The 21,149-nt window shown below is 30.2% G+C and overlaps 1 protein-coding gene across 1 annotated transcript in view; it reads left to right on the forward strand.

Annotated features, from left to right (window-relative positions):
* Tom70 (translocase of outer membrane 70) overlaps positions 1–21,149 on the forward strand; it is a 66,234-nt gene that overhangs the window by 35,109 nt on the left and 9,976 nt on the right. Inside the window, exons 5-8 of the mRNA XM_035371337.2 lie at positions 3,453–3,577; positions 7,293–7,497; positions 11,852–11,986; positions 19,379–19,603. Coding sequence (XP_035227228.1) covers positions 3,453–3,577; positions 7,293–7,497; positions 11,852–11,986; positions 19,379–19,603 — 690 coding nt within the window. The remainder of the gene's footprint in view (positions 1–3,452; positions 3,578–7,292; positions 7,498–11,851; positions 11,987–19,378; positions 19,604–21,149) is intronic.

A 21,149-nucleotide genomic window follows, 5' to 3' on the forward strand; every position in this document is an offset into this window, starting at 1 on the left:
AATTCTTTTTTCTTTCTAACTGGCACATTTCTATAAACACAATATTGTTGTGTGTGTATGAGTTTGTAATAGGTAGCATGCACACAGCTCCAGTGACAGGCTGATAAGATTTATTTTATCGAAAGAAAAACTAAAAGTTCAGAGTTCCAGAACTTTCCATAGAAATAATTGTAGAGCTCTGCACTGTATCACAGAGTACAATCAGTAGTTACACTTCAAACTACTAGGAACGCTGAACAAAACAGAATGCAAAATGCATCTAAAAGGCAAAGTTCTCTAGAGTCACTCTGAGCTACACCTAGCCACTGAGATATTTCTAGTACTTTCTGCTTTTCAAAATTACCTGGAAGACATGTGAGGTTTGAATATGACTACAGAGCATCAATTTCAGTTATTCAATTACAATATCCATTACAGTTGTTATCAGACCAAAATGTTGCCAGAAGTCACCCAACTTGGTGACCATTTGGTGATTTCTCGCCAGAACCATTGCCAACTTGGCAATATCTCTCCAATTTAGTGAGAAAGCCATTTACTCAATGTTAAATCAACTTGCTCCTGCATTCTTTTCCAGCAAGCTTTTCTAGATTTTCATATTATATTACAGAAAAATATAAAAATTTCACCTATAATTGCACTATGTGCAAAATTCATCACAGTATTATGCATTTTGTACAGAGATTTACTAAACTCTTCTATAACTATGTATTGAGTGATAATAATTGATAAATGATTTTATTCTAATGATTGCATTATTGGTTGAAGGGATGTCTTTTCTGATTTTTTTTTTAATATAATGATTTCTTTTTGAGTTTTGAGAATGATTCTGTACAATTTATGGTATTTTGTGACTTTAAATAAAAACGTGTTTCCTTCATCAGTAGCGGGAATGATGAAAAAATTATTGTCCAGTTTATGGCTTATTGCAGTCGTTTAAAATTTCTTCCAAAATGATAGAATTTCTGTATTTGAAATTATGAAAATAGTGTAAATAGTATAATGGTTAATTGGGACCTAGAGCATGGAATTAGAATTTGAAAAAAAATGGTGACTTTTTAATGCAAAGAGATAAATATTATAATAGATTTTTTATGCAAATTTAAGTTCACTGTGCTGAATTTGAATTTGTATGAATTTCAGATTCTAGCTCAAAATCTGTTTTACTAGATGACCAGAAATAGCTCATTAGTTTACTTCACAGCTCATTAGTACACAGTACGTTAGTAAATACTTTTATTTAGATATATATTTTTATTAATATTGTCATGAATTTTATACATATGTAAATAATTTTAGTCAAATTGTATGTAAAAGTTTAGGATCTTTTTTATAATGTAACATGAAATGCCTCAATAGACGAATCTCAGCCAGGAAAGTAAGATTACAAGGGCAAGTCTTTAACACTGAGGTAAATGGGCATCTCACTAAATTGATGAGGGTTTTGTCACCAGATTTGATGAGAAAACACCAGAAATCTCCAACCTTGGCACCTGATTGGCGAGATTTCGGTCTGGTCCCTGTGTAACTGTAATTGGTACTGTAACTGACTCTTATATTGAGTTTAAACAAAAGTTTCCCACCCTCAAATATTGTCTATGCAAACAGTTCATGCTAGTGTGTTTAATCATATTTTGTCAAACGATTTTTAGTATTTAAAGAAGGAGACTTTCTCTAGAACACTGTGTTGTGAAAAAATATTATCATTAAGTACAAGGTGTCTGAAATGGATCTATCATGCTACCAGATCAGAACCATCATTTATTTTCAGTTCCGTTTGAAAAAAAAAAAAAAAAAAAAAAAAGCTGCAGAATGTCACCAAATGATGTGTACAGTTTAGGTACTAATTTTGTATCGTAAATGAGTAAATGTTTGGTACCGAAAGTTTAAAACTAAGGACTAAGACATTCAAGAAGCAGAGTGGCCTACTCATGTTGATGAGGACCACCTGCGAGAACTTGTGGAAGAAGATCAATATGAAACTACTCGAGAGCTTGCTTAAGGAGTTACACATTAGTCCCATGCCCATTAGTCGTGCTATGTGTTACATAAACTTGATGTACAAGTTCAGTCACTGGTGGCCACATGAACTGACTTAAGCAGATAAGGACAGATGTGTTTTGGCCTACACTAATCTGCGTGAATATCAATGCAAGGACCAAATTCTGGACCGGATCATCACTTGTGATGAAAAGTGGATTTACTTCAACAATACAGGCTGAAAAGGGGGTTTGTCTGTATCCATTGTGTCCATCTACAGCTTTGCAAAGTGCAGTTTGACTAACAAAAAGATCATGCTTTTTATCTGGGGGATTGCTGTACAAAGAGTATCTGGAAAAAGGTAAAACCTTCGACAGTAAGGTGTACAGCGAGATGCTAGTCCATGTTGATACTGCTATCAAGGGAAAACGTCGAACTGAGTTCTGGCGCAAAAAGGTCATGTTCCATCAAGATAATGCAAGATCACATGTGTTTGCATTCACTGGTTGGACTTTGAACGGACTTGAATGAGATTTTTTGTCACACCCACCATATAGCTTCGGCATCGCTTCTTTGGACTTCTACCTTTTATTCACACCTGCGAGTACATCTTGATTCTGATGTCTTCCATTCTGAACAGGACATCCGGAATGATGTTGATCTGTTGTTGAACTCGTGGCTACCGAGTTTGAAAAGGCTTTGAAAGGCTTTGAAAAAGTACCAAAACCTTGGCAGAAAATCATAGATTCGGGTGGTGATTGCTACCTGCATTAAAGGTTTCTCTAACTTTAGTAAGAAAATTTTTTGGCGGAAAACTTTCATTACAACCAGATGTGTAATTTTAAATGTATATTCTTTCCGATAGTTTCAAGAAATGGAAATTACTCAAAATTCCTTTTCGGTGGTGGGGGGCGAAATTATATGAGATTCGACAGATCAGTTCTTATTTCAGAGCTGTGTTTGGAGTATTGGGAGCAAGCTTTGCATTTTGTGCTTTGCATTGTGATGTGTGTAATGTTCTCAGTAGTTTGAAATATAATTACTGATTGTGCTGTGTGATATTGAGCAGAGCTTGCATGTGTGCTATAGAGGAAAATTCCAGAATTCCAGATTTCATGTTTCTTTTGGGAAAATAAACTTATTGGTTTTGTGTGCATTCAATCCATTACAAACCTGAATATTATATTGCATTTGTCAGAGAAAATATTACATTATATTTAAATATTAATTTTTTTAAAAATTTCATTTCTATAATTAAAATTGGTCTGTATAACCTGTTGCCTATTTTTAAGCATTTACGTTTGAAATGAAAAATTAAAAAAAAAAAATGAATAGTGAAAGGAGTTTTGACTTATTCATTCAATTTGCTTCCATTTATAAAATCATTTTGTATAAAACATTATAATATAACACATATTTAAAGAAAATTATGAAATAAAAAAAAATTAAAAATTATGATATAACACATATTGCAGAAAAGGGAACCCCAACTTCCATCCAAACATTTTGCTCGCCATTATTTCATTTCGTTTAGTGAGGATCCTATAATGAAATCTGTTGAAGAATACAAGAAACAGAAGAAAGATCCTCAAGATTTAAGGTGAGGTTATATATATATATCTTTTCTAGCTGATAAAGCAAATTTTACTATATTTATCGTAGGTTTCTGTTGTGGCTATGAAAGTGTGTTTTATTAACATTTGTATTGTAGTGTTGAAAGTCATATCACAGGCATTGTTACCATGTGACCTTATATGTCTAGTAGCATCATCCCTATCTGCTAGGGGTAGCTAGTTGCAATTGGAGATTTGAACATTAATATTTATTCATGATATGTGTCGTCACCATGAGCAAAGGTTTATGTTCGTTATTGCTGTGTTAATCCTAGGTCCAATCTTGGGTCTTCTTGGGTTGTGACATGATGTCTTGAACATTCAAGTTGAAAGCATACATCAAGACAGCCATGTCTTTTGCTGATTTCAGTGTCATCATAAAGCTTTTCTGATGTATCTTTCTTTGGTAGCAGAAATTATTTAAAATATCAGCTCTGATAGCTAAAAGGCTATTATTAATTGATATCTAACTATAAGTTATCAAAATAATAATTAATTAACAAGTTTTTAACATTTTCCTTGCTTTAATTTTTATTTTTCCATATTTCACTGTAAAATGGAATTAAAAAAAAAAAAAATTATCAGGTATTCTCTGTTAGGTGTTTAATGCAGCAGTGTATTTCCAAAACCAAATTTTTCTGCTACAGAAAATGAGTCAAAAGCAAACAGTTGCATTATCAGTCTTCTTTATTTCAGATAATTATTTTTCCTTTGCACATATTGATAGCACTAATTGCTCTATTAATCAGTGTTGGTGATTAATATTGTGTTGATGTGCAAGCTGACAACTTGATGCCATGGTGTTTCTTTCATTTCCAGTGATCAAATTTATTAATTTTTTCCACAAATGATATTTATTATAGGAGTCTTATCCTGTATATTCCTTCATAAATTTCTAGGAAATATTGTTTATTTTTAAATAGAATAGGATGTTTTGCATAATAGAGAATTAACAAAGATAAGTTACTATGTGGGATCTCTCACAAGATGGTCAGATTTGATGATTATTGTTAGAGGTCTAAAGGCATAAAAGCCATTACATCTCTTCATACCTGTGGAACAGGATTTAAGTTATAGCCAATCAGAGAAGGTAAAGTTGTGCTTGCATAAATATGCAGTTGACTTGACGAAATCATTAACCAGATATGAGTTCACGTTTGCTTTGCTATGGTTGGCAGTTCTTAGACAAGTTTGCATAAAGTTGGATATTTAGAACATTGAGACAAAATCCTTGTACGTTGGTTTTATGACATAGCAGTGGCTGGTTGCCTAGCAACAGAGGTTTGGCTTATGATAATTGTGACCATAAAGTCTTTATCTGAATGCTGCCTAAGGTGTATGGATGTGATTGTTTTTATTTAGTAATGCCAACTTAGAAAATTTAAATCAAATTTTGGATTACAAATTATGGAATTTTTTATTAAAATGATTTAAAAATTTAAATCCAGTTTTTAATATTATAGAAAGTATTGTTTTTCTTTTAAAGAAAGATTTTGTCAAGAATTTTATTAAGTGCGATTTTTGTTAGGAAGGGCATTTACTCATATTAATCAAATGATTCAGTGAGAGCCAACTTCAGTACAGGAAATAAAGAACAATTATGATCTAAAGGGTATCAAAATTTACAAAACAAAAGAGCTTAATATTTATTTGTTTACTTTATTAAACATTTTTTTTAATGTAAGTTGTTTAAGTTGCTTTGTTTTATGTGATAATACTTTCTTTTTAATTTTATAAACAGATATATTTTCTTGTTCAGTTACAAAGTTCCGCTGTTCAAATCCTATAATTGCTGTGTCAAGAATACCGACTAATTTGTCAATCGAAATTTTTTCGTTTTCAATAACCTCTGTGTCACTTTCTTCACTATCGGATGCGGATTATAATGACGAGAAATTTGATTTAAATCATATCAAAGACGGAGTACACCGAGATGAAATACTACATTTAGTAAGGAATTATAAGCCAAATAAAATAAAAACATCTGCCCTGAAGATAAAGATAGTTCTGACAGATCAACTTCCAATTCATTGTGCGCCGCGGCGTTCCCCCCTCTTCCCCCGGCCGCAGAGCAGCGTGCAGTTGATAAACAGATTTTGGAATGGTTTGACAAACAAAGGATCTGCATTTATCCATTTTTTGCAGCAATTCCACTTTTTGTTTGATGGACATCGAAACATACTTTCGCTTTGTAGATCCTTTGGAAGCTCCAGCATCGGAAATTCTATTTGACATAATCGAAAGTTCAAGCTTACTTTTATAAAATTGCTTTAACAGTCTGCAAAAAGTAATAAGCCGGATCCAATTCAAAGATTAAGGAACAACGTGATCTGCAACATTAACTGAAATAAATAATTAAATATTTTTAGCTTATACCGTCCGTTATACATTAAACGCGCATGCGTAAATTTATTATGCGCACGCACACATGCATATGCGCAGCCGTAAAGGTCTTATGCGCATGCATCAACACGACGCATGCGCAGAAAGTTTGTACCTTTGAGGTCCGGTTTATAGATCATTTTGGATTATGGGTGTCCCAATTAACGACTTTTGACTGTACTAATAAACCGAAAATCATTCTGAAAACTGCATGTTATGCAAGGTTTTGTTCAGCCGTTAAGGTGTATAAATAGGAAACACAGATTTTTTTAAGTGCCATATCTTAAAAATATCTTTAATGTATTGTTTTTCAGTTAGATTATTGTAGAAACCTAATGTTACTGGGTGGGACTAATGTTACACATATTAAAAATTCAAAATTCAGATTTGTATGAAATGTTTATGCCCTAAAAATGTTGGTTAATTAGAATATTATAATCCACTGTGAACAAGAAAATCATGCAGATCAATTTCACCATAAGGCTGTTATGCATGTGCATAGTGCATATCAGCACTTCATAGTGTTAATGAAAACTTGAACATGCCCAGTTATCAGGAAGCCCATGATCAATAATAGTAATATTAGTTATTTTTACTTTACTTTGTCAGTTGCTGATGAAAATAATATTGTATATGAGCCATGAGCCACTGAAATAATGCATTCAAAATTCTCTTAGTTGTTTAAATTTAAATATGTTTTCCTTATGTGATAATATAATTGTTTTGTGACGAATGTGTAATTATCACAAAGAAAGCATTTTAGTAATTCATTTAATTGTACAAAAGTTACTTATATAGTGTACAAAAGTTACTTTTATAGTCACTTCAAACAAAGCTGCTGTAAGTTTACCTTGCTGCCATCTTATTAGACAAGAGCTTGATGTGTTCACTATGTTACTGTTCTTTTTTTCCCAAATTAATAAATCTTACAAATCTGATAAATTTATTATTTAATGTGGGATAAAAACTAATTATTGATTTGTTAAAGATTTCTCATGTGATGCAGTTTACTAAAGGTAAATTTTTCAGCTATATTTAGAATTGAAAATTAAAAAAATTTGTTTATAAGTCAATCAATTTTGATTTTTTGACTTGTTAGCATCATTATTTATAACTTTGCAGCTATATTATGTCTGAATTTCAAATTCTTAATCTCTCCCTCCATAAATTAATAATTTTCTTCAGCTATTAGATTTAATTAATGTTAAAGATAAAAGATTAGTTAAATGATGTCCTGTTTTGTCATTTTTATGTTTAGTTGCATATTATTCTTGCATACATACAAATTGTTTAAACTCATGGTGGATTTTGACTTTGCAGTGGATTTCGACTAGTCATTCATCATCTTGCAGAAGAAAATTTTGAAGAAATAATTCCCAATTGCAATGTGGAAATTGAACGTTGTGGTCCAGATGTACCAGAAGCTTACTTAGTGAGAGGTACATTCAGGCTGCTTCAGGGACAAATCCAAGATACCTTAGCAGATTTAAATCACTTGCTTTCCATGGAAAGTGTGGATGTAAAAGTTAGTTTTTAACATTATTTATTGGCTTTATTTTAATGACCATAACTTTTTTTTTTTAAGTGCATGTGGATGAATGATTTCGGTGGGCTTTCGTATGTTTTGCCTCATTATTAAGACAGTGTTTTTTCTGTAATCTCATACAGCTTAATTCTAAGCTAAATGCAGTCAAGCTACAATTGTGCTTAAAATTCTGTGTAAGACTGTTACTTTTTCTTTTTTTCCTCTCTCCCCCAACAAAGTAATCGCAGATTACATTATTTTTAGTTCTAATCCCTCAAGGTATTGAGGGAAGGATTATATGTGTTTGTACCTAATCTTTTGTCCAATCAAGAGAGAAGAGAAACATGCCAAAGTAAAACTTGCAATTTCTTTACTCCTGATTTAGAGAGATCTGTGTATATTTGCCCTCAAAACTGATAGTCTTAGTTAAAATATCTGCCAAACACAATGTAGTTGCTGTGCCTAATTCTAGGTTTTGTCCAATATTCTTGGTGAATAATAAGTAAGACATATTGTTATATGGACAAAGTGCAGAGAGACAAGACATACAGTGACTATTTTGTGACACTTGCTCAATGAGGTTACATAGAATTTTCTATATAAGAGGCCATCTAAGCCATCCTCAGTTTGTTTGAAAATCTTTATAGTGCATAAGAATTAAAATGCCCATCTGAAAAACAAATCAGTCATATATAAATAGCTTAACATTTAAAAATATGTTAATGTTATTTATTTCAGTTGTGATGTTCAGCTGTTTTATGTATTTTAATAAAATATTGTGCATTTAATATTTGAGGAACTAAATGTGTTATTTTTCAAGGTCTATTAATTAATAAAATTTTTTGAAAAGTATAATCCAATATCTTCATAAAAATATAAATAATGTCCCAATTTTTCTGCGGACCATAAAAAAGTTTTCACGGACTACCAGTTGGCGACCGCTGACATAGACCAACAAAATGCTGTTCCTTTTGCTGCATTTGTCAGAATAGCTTTATAACCAATGTATTATGTTTTATCATTTTAGTCTTCTGATACTGAGGTACCAGAAGACTGTCACATTATTTCCAGGTCTGCATTCAAAACCACTACCATTATTTCACCTTGAACTTAGCTACTCTTGGATTCAAATTGTGGGGCTGCCCCTAAACTATAGTTATCTTCTAGTTTTATTTATTTGTATTCATGAATGTTATTTGGATAATAATAAATTACTATATAATTTCACACACATTGATTCTTGATTAAATAAATTGCATATGTATTTATGATATGCAAAAAGTTATGAAATGTATACTAAAATGCAAAAAAAATCACAGTTTCTAGACTGTTAGGCAATTAATGTACATATTATTAATTATTAAAAGATGAAATGAGAAAAAAGAATATATTTGTTTATTTTTGATATTATACTAAATTTTCTCTTTAGCAAATCTTTTAATTTTGTCACCAAAGGAAATATTAGTGACAAATCACATAATGTCAACAAAATTTCAAAATTCTTTAATTCCCCTTTAAACATTGTTGATTTTAAATATTTTTTCATTTAACATAAGCATTAAAAAAGATGATTCAGAAATACAGTTTGTAGTGGTGTACCTTTTAATATCCACATTACAATGTTAATCTTCAGTTATATGCCAGTAAAATCTTTTTTTCAGAAGTATCAATTTGCATGACTTGCTTACGGATATATTTACATTTTATCTCAATTTAAATGTTCCCATAAATGAGTATTGTCTTCAGTAAAACCGCTTTCAATATTTTCAATATAATTTTTCTAAAACTCTTTGTTAAAATTCTAATTTTTGAAGTTCTATGAAATTTCAAATTTATAGTATTCTGATTTATATGCCAGCCATTTTCAAATTGTCAAAGGCAAAGTTGTCACAAAGAAAGTCTCCAGTATTTATTATTCAAAATCATGCTCTTTCTTATTTAGATCAGATGGATGTTTTTACTTGTGCTGATTTTTTTTTTTTTTTAATTTAACTTATCTTTTATTTATCTATGTTACTGGCAAAGTATGAAATGCTGGCATTCTTTAGAATGTCTAAGCAGTATATATAATGCCAGACGATTTTAGGCAAAGTATGTAACACGATAATTATGACATACTTTACCTAGGCATTCTGTAGAATGATAAATGCTCTCTAGGCAAAATATGAAAAAAAAAGTTATGATAAGGCTATTATTTAAAAGATGTTCATTTGTCTAAAATACAAATATTATTTTGGAAAATTAATGAAAGAATGACATTAAAAAACTGTTCTTTGAAATATGTAAAAAAAGAGATAGGTGATCTTGATAAAACGTAATAAATTTGTTTTTTCTATCTGGCTGAGACTGGGAATCGGTAAGATCTACCTGAAAATAGAAGTTAAATTCAGAAACAATCATAAGTTTCACATCAGTGCCGTTTTTAATACTTTTTTTTTTTTTTTTTGACAGGGCTCACAAATGTGGTTGTTATAGTTCAATATCATTACGTGTAACGTTTTTGTTATTGGTTGAGAGTTCTTTCGACATTCTGTCACGCCAATCCTGTGCAGTACTCAAATGAGTTTTCATGAAATATTAAAAATAATTCAGCGTCCATGATGTAATACTGTAAAGCAGTAACTCTATCTTTAACAGGGTAAATGAATGCACTTTTGTTTTCTATAAACATCTCACTCTATCGATTCAGCGGCCAGTAGTCCCATGGTTCCTTCTTAGTTGTCATTTTTGCTTTTTTACGTCATTTACTAACTTCTGATAAGTAGTTTCGGATCTTTGAAACAAATCGAAAATGTATTTCATACTTTGCTGGTTTGTCATTTGGCATTCTATAGAATGCCTAGGAAATGTGTGAAATATGAATCGTTTCATGCATTGCTGGCTAGTTTTAGGCATTATATGCCGGATTTCATACTTTGCTGGTAATATCTATATCACTCAGTATCTTCATTTTGGTTTGAATTCACCAAAATTATTTCTTGTAAGAATAATCAATGAGAGCTTTTTTTTTATAATTTCATTGTTGTAGAGATATCCTCATGAGTATTATGTATTTTTCTACTTCTTTTATTTATTCAAAATATATTCCTAGAAAATTGCCTTTATATTTTCAAATGTTTTAAATGGTTCTGCAATCCTTTGTTCCTGAATCTTTTATTTTTTTAATAGCATCATTTTCAGTGTCTTGTAGAATGATTCTACAATTCTTTTACTTCATTCCTGGTTGTGCTTTTTTTAAAGCCATCATTTTCAATGTCTTTTAGAATAGTTCTACACCTTATATTTAGTTCCTGATTATGCTCTTTTTAATGCCATCATTTTATATTTCTTATAGAATATATTTATCTCTTTCTGTGATTATATTATGGATGATTAGAAGAGGTAAAAGAATTGTACAGTTTTTGTAACAGACTCAAATGTAATTGATAAAAAGAATGAATTATATTTTTGTATTTAAAAGCTTCTTGTTCCCTTTCTTGCTTTTCTTTGACTATTTTTTAATACTTCAAGTCATTTAAGCATTTTCTTCTGTTCTCCTATAAAAAATGCTCCTCCAGTAATAATAATAATAAAAAAAAAGTTCCCTCAAAATAAATGTTACTCTAATAAAGAAAATGTTGAAAACTTTTGTATAAAATAATTTTTTGGTGGCAATTTCTCCAATAGTAGATTATATACAAGGAAACCCGGATAAAAATGCAACAGTAGAAGAAATTAAATATAGAAGAATGTTGGATAGGATATATATTAAGAATGCATCTTAAGAGAAAACGGTACTTTTCTGTTAATGGGGTATCAGTTACCAAATGTGGTAGCTTATTTATATTGTGTAACAGCTGTGCAGTGATTATATATATAATGTTTAATGTGCCTAATGCCAAATTTGTTCAATTTTTCTAATTTTTTTTAAAAGTAAAAATAGATCATTGTGAAGGGAAAGAACAACAGCTTCATTCTTCTGATGTTCACAGCGATCGGTTTTCACTTAAAAATCGGAGAATTGCCTGAATTTGGCTTCATGCATGGCCTTGGCAGTGTTCACATAAAAGTTGCCTAAATTATATTCATTATATATAAAATAGTTATTCTCTTTATGAAGTATTTTATTGTTGATGCCATCTAGTTAGATTTCACATCAGCATTTCTGTTTGTTGCTAAGCGGCATTCCACTAACAGAAAAAAAAAGCGTAGCATTTGCGATGAAAATAAGGCAAGAGATAGAACAAAATTGGTTTAAAAAAATATCAGTAGCAGATATGTTTTATTATTGGTACTTTTTTATATAACTAAAAAATAATTCTATATAGTCATAACACTGTCAGATTTTTTTAAATTTTTATTTTTGTGTTTGTAGGTGAGAGTTAACTGCCTGATCAAAATTGGAACATTAAAAGTGCAAATGGAAAAAATGGATGAAGCCTTAGAAGATTTCAATAAAGCCATAGAATTAGATTTAAATAATGCTGATATATATCTGCACAGGGGGCAGGTTCATAATTTTCCTTATATCCATTTTTATGGAATATAATTTCTTTGTGACTGTAAATGTTGTTGTAATAGGTTACAGTTTTTACTAGCAGCAAAAAATGGAAAATTGTTCATTTGTTATTTATTAATTGCGTTGTGGAAATATTCTTCAGTTCTCTTTTAAAACTGACTAACAGTTGGGAAGAACTGTACAAAATTATTGAAAATTAAATGATTCACTTTAATTCTTCTTTTAATTCCAGACTTATTTTTAAATCTAGACTTATTTTTAAATTACTTTGTTTCATGACTAACTTCTCATTAACACAGTGCCTTTTTGTCTGCAGTAATTAGAGCTTCTTCTCTGATATTCAGTATATTTTTATTTTAATATTTAAACAATTAAAAAATACCGTAAATTTTTGGGAATTTTTGAGTTTTTGACTTAGTTATAATCAAATTACATGCTGTTATTTTTCTTTAACTTCTTTTCGTAAATTTAGATTATTTTTTCTAGCTAAATTTATGATATATTTATAATGCTTTTCTGATTATTCTGCTGATTAAAATTTTTGTAAAATCTCTGCCAAGAAAATTTTACAAGAGTTTTGTTATGATTTGAATCCAAGCAATTTCATAATTCATAAATCCCATGACATTCAGAAAAGTTAGAAGCAGTTATTCTGGCTAAGACAAAACATGTATTTCTTCCTTTTGCTCTTTTTTAAAAAATCAGTATTTGGCTGTATCCTTAAAACTTTTAGAGTTTTGTAATGCTATAACTTACGGAAAACTTCACTGAATATTTACTGAAGTTATAGAATACACAGAAATTCCTTTAATATCTATATAAAATGAGCTATCATTTAAAAATATTTAAATATATTGAAGCATTTCAATATATTTAAATATTGATGATTTTATATGATGTTAGTTGCAGTTCTGTGTGCTGTGTATATGTGGTGCAGTTTTTAATTTTAAAATGCTAATTTATTATTTAATATTTACTTAAAGAAATTAATTTTTTCTTCTGAGGAAATTAAAAGTTTTGTTCTTTTACATTAATATTATTTAAATGTACACACTATTGTTCATTTTTGCTTTTTGTGTGTTGAAAACTAATACAGTGGAATCTCTTATGTTATATTTACTAATATATGTTTGTTATTCATCATTTTTGGTATTAAATGAAATACTGCATAGTATATTTCTATACTATAATTTCCTAAACTATTTTTTTAGTACTTTACCCATTTTCAAATCACTCCTGATACAGCATTTCTTGCATGAATAATTTGGGAGACACAATTCAAAGCTAAATGCATGTTTATTGAAGAAGTGATTGGTCTGTATGTGATTGGAATTCCATATTTCTTATTTTTGAATTTGCAATTTTGGGAAATGTAAGCTTAATATCTTTCTCAAATTTTGTTTCACCATAAATATATTGTTCAAAGATTATATAAATTTAAAACTTTTGGGGTACATAAAATTTAAGAAAGAAGTTGAACTTCTTATTTAAGCAAACTTCTGGAAGTACAGTCGTTTTTTTTTTTTTTTTTTTTTTTTTTTGTCAAGCTCTATTTTACATGTTTGACCTATTCAGTACATTCTGAATCGTGGTCATATGCCAAATTGTAGAATGGCAGCACATAAACTGTGAATATAGGGAAAGCCACTGTGGGTATCAGGATCAACATTGAGCTCTGAATAACTAGAGTTAAACCTAGCCATCCTAAGTTTGCTTGATCTGCAATTTTGAAAATACTCTATAGTATTCACTGGAAGTATTGTATCGACATGTAGCAGCTTATCTGGAGATCTCTTAAGATGTAACTTGCTTCCATGGCGTCTGTATCAAAATTACATTTAATTATATGAATGATATTATGACACTGTATAGATAGATCATCCTTGAACATTGATAACTGAGATGCTGTTAAAACTGTGAATATTATTTATTCTTATTAAACTGAAATATATGTGAAATTTGTGTCATAAAATCTCAAGATCTTATTAGTAAACATTTTAAGGATGTTCTTTTTAGTAGTTGGTCAGTTTACCAAAAATTCTTTGTTATGTAAACCATTACTTTCTAGGTAACAGCTTATATCCACCACCTGTTCAGCTGCATACTTCAGTTTCTAATCTAATACTTAAAGGCTTAAGTGAAAAACTATTGTCTGCATCAAACTGTCTTGCTGATCGTATTGAATTTTTGAATAGTTTATGCATTTAATTGTTAGCAAAGCAAAATTTAAATGCGATAATTTTCAGAATTTATCTTCTTCCCCCCCAAAAAAAAGCAAATTAATGTAGCAATTATTTTTAAAAATGTTGAAAAACTGAAAAAGGTAAGTAACTTTGTGAAATAATATAGTGGAATGCAAATACATTTTTTAATAAATTTTTAAAATAATATTTTTTTTTGTTTTTGTTTTTTGCTTTTGAAGTAAAATTTAGAATTATTTGAAATAATGCCAGTTTTACTACATGGCAGTTTCCTGGATTTTTTAAAAGGGGCTGCAATCACTACTGCCATTGTTTGCATCATCTTCTATTTGGAGTAGAAATTGAGCAACACAGTAATGCAGTAGTGTTTTGCAATATGGCCTACAGCTGTGCATCCATATTATTAGTAGCACTGCATTTCTGAAAAAATTTAGTTTTTGTTTTATGTGGAAAATCCTTAAAAGTCATAAAAATCAGAACTTTAAACAGCGTAGAAGGTGGAATCAGAGGAAAGTCAGAGGAAGTATGATCTTTTTAAATAGTAAAAAGTTCATTATCTAAATAGTAACCACTAAACAAAAATTGCCTCTCTTAAAAAGAAAGCTAGTGAAAAATTACCATAACCTTTTTTTTTTTTTTTTTTTTGCTGAATGCATTTTAACTAAATATGTACCATAACTATCTTCTTCACTTGTTAGTAAGTTTAGTAGTATACCACTAAACAAAAATTTTGTACCATTTGTGTAAATTTTGTACAATGTTTTGTACCACTAAACAAAAATTGCCTCTCTTAAAAAGAAAGCTAGTGAAAAATTACCATAACCTTTTTTTTTTTTTTTTTTTTTTTGCTGAATGCATTTTAACTAAATATGTACCATAACTATCTTCTTCACTTGTTAGTAAGCGATCGCTTTATCATTTCTTTAGGAGTGTAACTTTGTGCTTCAAAAGTAAATAGTATAATTTATATTTTATTTATAAGTTGCCACATTGTTTTTATGTTATATTAAATTATGATATTAATTTAAGTTAAAGCTTTTAATCTATTATACTTCTTAGCTTCTTTATTTTATTTTGAAATAGCCCAGTATTTGTTATGAACTGTCATACATTTTTTAAAATTAAAAAATTTTCCAGATTTGATGCTTTTTTAAAAGGCAAACTTATTATTATTATTATTATTTTGGAGCCCCTTTTGCTGTCTTGGTAAAGCTACTGAATACTGGTAGTGTGACCCAGTTTCAAAACGAGGACTGGTTGACTTTGGTGGTTTTCCTCATATGTAGTGTGAATATGAGCTAGTTTTCTCCAACATACTTTTTTCTCTTCCCATAGGCATAGCCCTCATATGGTGTGCCATAATCAAATAAACAAACGTAATTTTTTTGAATAGTTTATGCATATTTTCTACCTATATTTTTTCATTTGCTTCATAATAATGGATAGGTTAGGTTACGTTATTTCAGTACAACAATTCAGTTAAAGTCTATCTATTTAAGAAGAGGGATACTTTTAGGGAGGGCTTTTTTGTGGGAAACTGGCTTGCACTGAAATTGCGTAAGGAGTCAAAAACCTTAAAAAGCCAATAACCCAGCTAACCCATTTGCCTGAGCTTAAACTGAAACAAACTATCAATATTCATTACTCTTCCACTGCACGGACACTGGTGGGACACAGTAACAAAAATATTTTTAGTTATTTCATTTTGTTTTGTTTTAAATACATATTTATTCATTTATCCTTACCTGATGTATCAAATTATTTAGTTATGTGTATATTTATACTTAACCTGCTAATTAGTTCATCATGTTAACCCATTAGCCGCTTAAAACTACAAGGAATAGTTTTTTTCTTCTACAAATAATACAGTACAAAGTCCGTAATCCATACTTTTCAGGAATTCGGCGATTCCGGAGTAATGGTTTTTCCGGATTATAGATCATCAATTTAAATGTGGTAAGATGGCATGCAGAAATTATACAATTAAAAATATGAAACCATAATTTATGAAATAAAGAGCAATTATAATCTAAAGGATATCAAAATTTACAAAAAAAAAAAAGGCTTAATATTTATTTGTTTACTTTATTAAACATTTCTTTCAGTGTAAGTTGTTTAAGTTGCTTCGTTTTTTGTGCTAAACGCGCATGCATAAAGCATGCAAAAAAAAAGTTTGTGGCTTTGAGGTCCGGATTGTAGATCATTCCGGATAATGGACATCCAGATTACAGACTTTGTACTGTAATAAGTATTTATAACATAAATTTACACTGAAAATAAAAAAAATAAAAAAATGCTCTGGCATATGCACAACATCAGCAGAATAAAAATATGGATGTTTAGTGAGCACGATTGTACTCGTATGAAGTATTCTTTGAATGGAGCACTGGATTACTTTTTTTGCTATGTAATGTTTTAAAAATCTCAGTTCTTTTTACTTGTAATTAATTCAATATTAAAATTGAGATTTATTTTTTTTTTTTTTTTACAAATACACGTTATTTTCATTCGAAAGATTCAAGCATGAAAAGCTTCATGACAATCATGATGTAATGCCACATTACATATTTTTCATCTATAAGCAGTCTGGCAATGGCATTCTTTACAGCAAAGTTTTCTGTTATCCTCAGACTTTACGATAAAATGTCCACCATCTCCATGCAATGGCTTTTGAATGCTAAATTTACCAAGTTTTCCTATTGCTGATCTATTTCTGGTTAATTTTACACTGTCAGTAGAAGATTGCAACAGGAATAATGCAGTCTCTCATCTGAAATCTAAAAGAAACTTTTTATTTTCAGTAGTAGAAAGGTGTGGTATTTTCCATTCTTTGTCAAAGATGTAATTAGTAAATATTGGCCAACACCATTTTTGGCCATGAACTCTTATTCTATTATTGGTTACTAAATTGTCGCATGATCAACCCCTCCCAGTTTGCCATTGTATGCTTCAATAAGATGAGGCTGAGATACATAAACCTTTTTCCTTTGCCTTGAATAACGAAAAACACTTTTTACGGGCTGAATTTTTCCAAATTTTGAACCAACAGCTAGAACCGAATTGTCGTTCCATCGGACCAAAATTATTTTTTCCTTTCAGACTGGAAATCATGATAACCCCGATCTTCCTTACGGACTTATTTCACTGTTTCTAGTAGGCGTATTTGTATGTATTTTTCTTGAATTGTTCCTGTAGCACAAAAACCTTCATTTCTTTAGGTGACAAAGAAGACAAAATCATACCTGATGGTTTCTTTTTTCTTAAATCCATTTCAAGTTTTCTGTTTTTTAAATGTTTTTATATGATTAGCACTGTTTTAAGAAGGCTAAACTTCATACATGATCTTCAATATCCCCAGCAGTAACATTTGATCAAACATCATTTAGCATTTTCTTTCTTCATCACTAGCTTCTGCAATTTCTGGTGAAACAACAACAATATCAGTTTCATTCTGGCCATTGTCATCATCTGTTTCTTCATTAAAAAGTCCTTAAACATCTTCTAATGTAAGGTACCTTGTTCTAGGAATTTTTAAAGCATGGAATGAATATCAACCAGAATATCTAAAGGCATGACTAAAAAAGTGGAAAACTCTCTTTCCGCTAATCTTCCACTATCGCAACACCTATTTTTGATTCTATCCCTACACAAATATAAACAGCTGATTGATAAAATGTTCTGATAAGTGATCACCTTGGCTAAAAATAGATCACCCCTAAAGATGGCGATTCTTTCGTTAAATTTTTTAGGCAAAAATACCTGGTAAAAAATTTTGATTAAATTTTGCTTCAAGTATGAGGCTAATTATTATAAATAAAATTATTATTGAAAACAAATATTTTTTTTTACAGAAATAATCATAATATTCCCTACACAAAATCATATGCTAGTATAAAATTTGTTTAGTAATTGTATTTTTATATAATATTTATTTTGACCATTATGTGAATGCAACAGTGACGGCTAATGGGTTAAACTGTTCAGATTGAAAAGTTCAGGCAATTAAAAAAAGGAGGGTAATTAAAAGCTAAAACCTATTGAGAACCCTGCTGAATGTTATTTTATTGCAAGTTGCAACATAGTTATTGGCATTAGTTTACTCATGCTAGTTTTCTGGGTTTTAGGTAAGTTTTGGTGATTGGGTTGACAATTTATGGAGGTATTTGTCCAGCTTTACCAGGAATTTAAATGAAGTTAAAATATATTTCTAGGTAAAAGTGATGTATATGAAAGCACTTCAAATCCTGAAAAATTGTATTTTAATTAAAGCAAAATTAATCTTTTTTTTTTTTTTTTTTTTTAAAGCTTTTTAATTTTGTCTGTTGAAGGTTGAAAGTAAGAAATGTGATTTATTTACGTTGTATAAGTGATTTAAAAACAGAAACAGTTTTTTCCTTTATGCTCAGGTAGGATTTTTCTCACGTTTAAAATCTGAAAATATTTCAAAATTTTATGTCCTGTGTCAGTGGTTCCCAAAGCATTTCTTGTTCATGATGCTGTTACTGCATTAAAATTTTTAATGGCATCCAAAATCCGAACACAGGTTTGTCTAATGGCTGCAGCACATAGCTGATGCACTTTAGTTAAAATAAATGAAACAAATGTTTCAGAGATAATCTGAAAAAAACCTATTGAGAACCCTGCTGAATGTTATTTTATTGCAAGTTGCAACATAGTTATTGGCATTAGTTTACTCATGCTAGTTTTCTGGTGTTTTAGGTAAGTTTTGGTGATTGGGTTGACAATTTATAGAGGTATTGTCCAGCTTTACCAGGAATTTAAATGAATTTAAAATATATTTCTAGGTGAAAGTGATGTATATGAAAGCACTTTAAATCCTGAAAAATTGTATTTTAATTAAAGCAAAAAAATTAACCTCTTTTTTTTTTAAAAAAAAAAAAAAAAAAAGCTTTTTAATTTTGTCTGTTGAAGGTTGAAAGTAAGAAATGTGATTTATTTACATTGTATAAGTGATTTTTATTGTAAATGTGATTTATTTACATTTAGTACTTTAATAATTTCTTTGTATTCCTTATTTTTTTTTTTCCTTTCCACCTCAATGTAAAATTGTAGATTAGAGTTTCTATTGTGTAACTGTTTTATTGAATGATTTTTATAATTTATTGTGCTAGATAAAGATGTGGTGTTATAACTGTAACTAAATAATGCTTGTTGACTTCAGGTATATCTCCTTATGGATAGGATTAGTGATGGCTTGAAGGATATGGAGAAAAGTTGCTCCTTAAATCCAAATTTTCCATCTGCTAGGGCACAGAAGTGTTATATTCAATACCGCTGTGGAATTCAATTTAATGATGAAAGCCAAAAAAAAGCTGCTTTAAAAGGGTTCGAAGAGATTGAAGCAAGTTTTCCCAAGTGTCCAGAAAGTTTTTTCCTTTATGCTCAGGTAGGATTTTTCTCACGTTTAAAATCTGAAAATATTTCAAAATTTTATGTCCTGTGTCAGTGGTTCCCAAAGCATTTCTTGTTCATGATGCTGTTACTGCATTAAAATTTTTAATGGCATCCAAAATCCGAACACAGGTTTGTCTAATGGCTGCAGCACATAGCTGATGCACTTTAGTTAAAATAAATGAAACAGATGGTTTCAGAGATAATCTGTGCACAAAGTAAATTTTTATTTTGAGTTGGCATGCCATTGAATAAAGGAATCACAATTAGTAAAAGGATTGAGTCTGTTTTTCATTGTAAAACATATGAAATTTTGATATCAAACTGGGCATAACTACCTCAATTCCTATTCTATTGATTCTGTTGATTTTTATCATTTCATCACCATTAACTTCCAAAAACAACTGCACAAACATGATGTCACACATTGAATATTCATCTTAAAATAATATCAGATACACAGTCAGTCTCTTTCTGTCAAATTTTATCATCAATGTAATGTTGCAAGACGCCGCCCAGACGGTATAGTGGTTAGGGAAGCCTGACAGCGATACTGAAGGGCCTGGGTTTGAATCCCGGAGAAGGCATGGTTGCAACTGTCTGTCCCTTCATAGGAAGCGATGGTGGCCCACCTATTAGGTGCTCCCATAATAAAGTAACAACCGCATCTGGTCGTGTGTATATTAATGGACTGTGTTACACTGTAACTGTTCACAATCTGTCTTTGGGCTGGAGATGTTGCAAGACAACTGAATAAGATTTCTGTTTACAGAGTAACATTTGGATAGAGTTCTGGTTGAAGGGTGTTGAATCCATGAAAACAGTTTTTCCATAATGTAGCCTTGAAAATAATTTTCAAATCAATTGATAAGCTGATAGGTGCTTTTCTAAAACATGGTCTTCTAAATATTGCTCCTGCCATAGCACTAACTTTCTGATGATCTGATGCTAAAAACCTCATGAATTAAGCAGCATTTTTATTAAAGTCTTAGAATAATTACATGGTGTTGTAATGCACATCTTGCAAACATTGTATTATGGTATGAAGCATAATACAATATAGAAGCTGTTAAGTTAGAATACAGCGCCACCTGTTGGATAAGCAGAGAAACTCTCACTTGGCCATCTGGATTCGGCTAAGCAACATGCCAGAGCATGTATTAGATCTGAAAGGTTAATTACTGTAAATAAATTAGTTCTTTTGCTATACAGTCCACTTATTAGTTTAGAATCATAGTACATGGTCCATCGAGCCGGAGAAGTGAACAAAATGCTGGCATTAGATAGAAACAAAACTTCGTTAAAAGCGAAACTAACTAGGTTAGAAAATGTAGTGGAGGAATATGATGATAGTTTGAATAAGAATGAAATTCAAATAAAGTATAGATCGCTACAAAGCATTCAAATGGATATTAGAAACTTTATTTTCTATTATTATTAGATTTCGAAAGTACAACTATACATTAGGAGCTGATGTTCAGAAGATGTACAGGCAAATACTTATTGAACCATCTCAACGAAACCTGCAGTTGATCTTGTGG

The sequence above is a fragment of the Stegodyphus dumicola genome, chromosome 1, assembly GCF_044657685.1.
Source record: "Stegodyphus dumicola isolate Sdum_Otavi_A_Nest chromosome 1, ASM4465768v1".
In the NCBI taxonomy this organism is placed as follows: Eukaryota; Metazoa; Arthropoda; class Arachnida; order Araneae; family Eresidae; genus Stegodyphus; species Stegodyphus dumicola.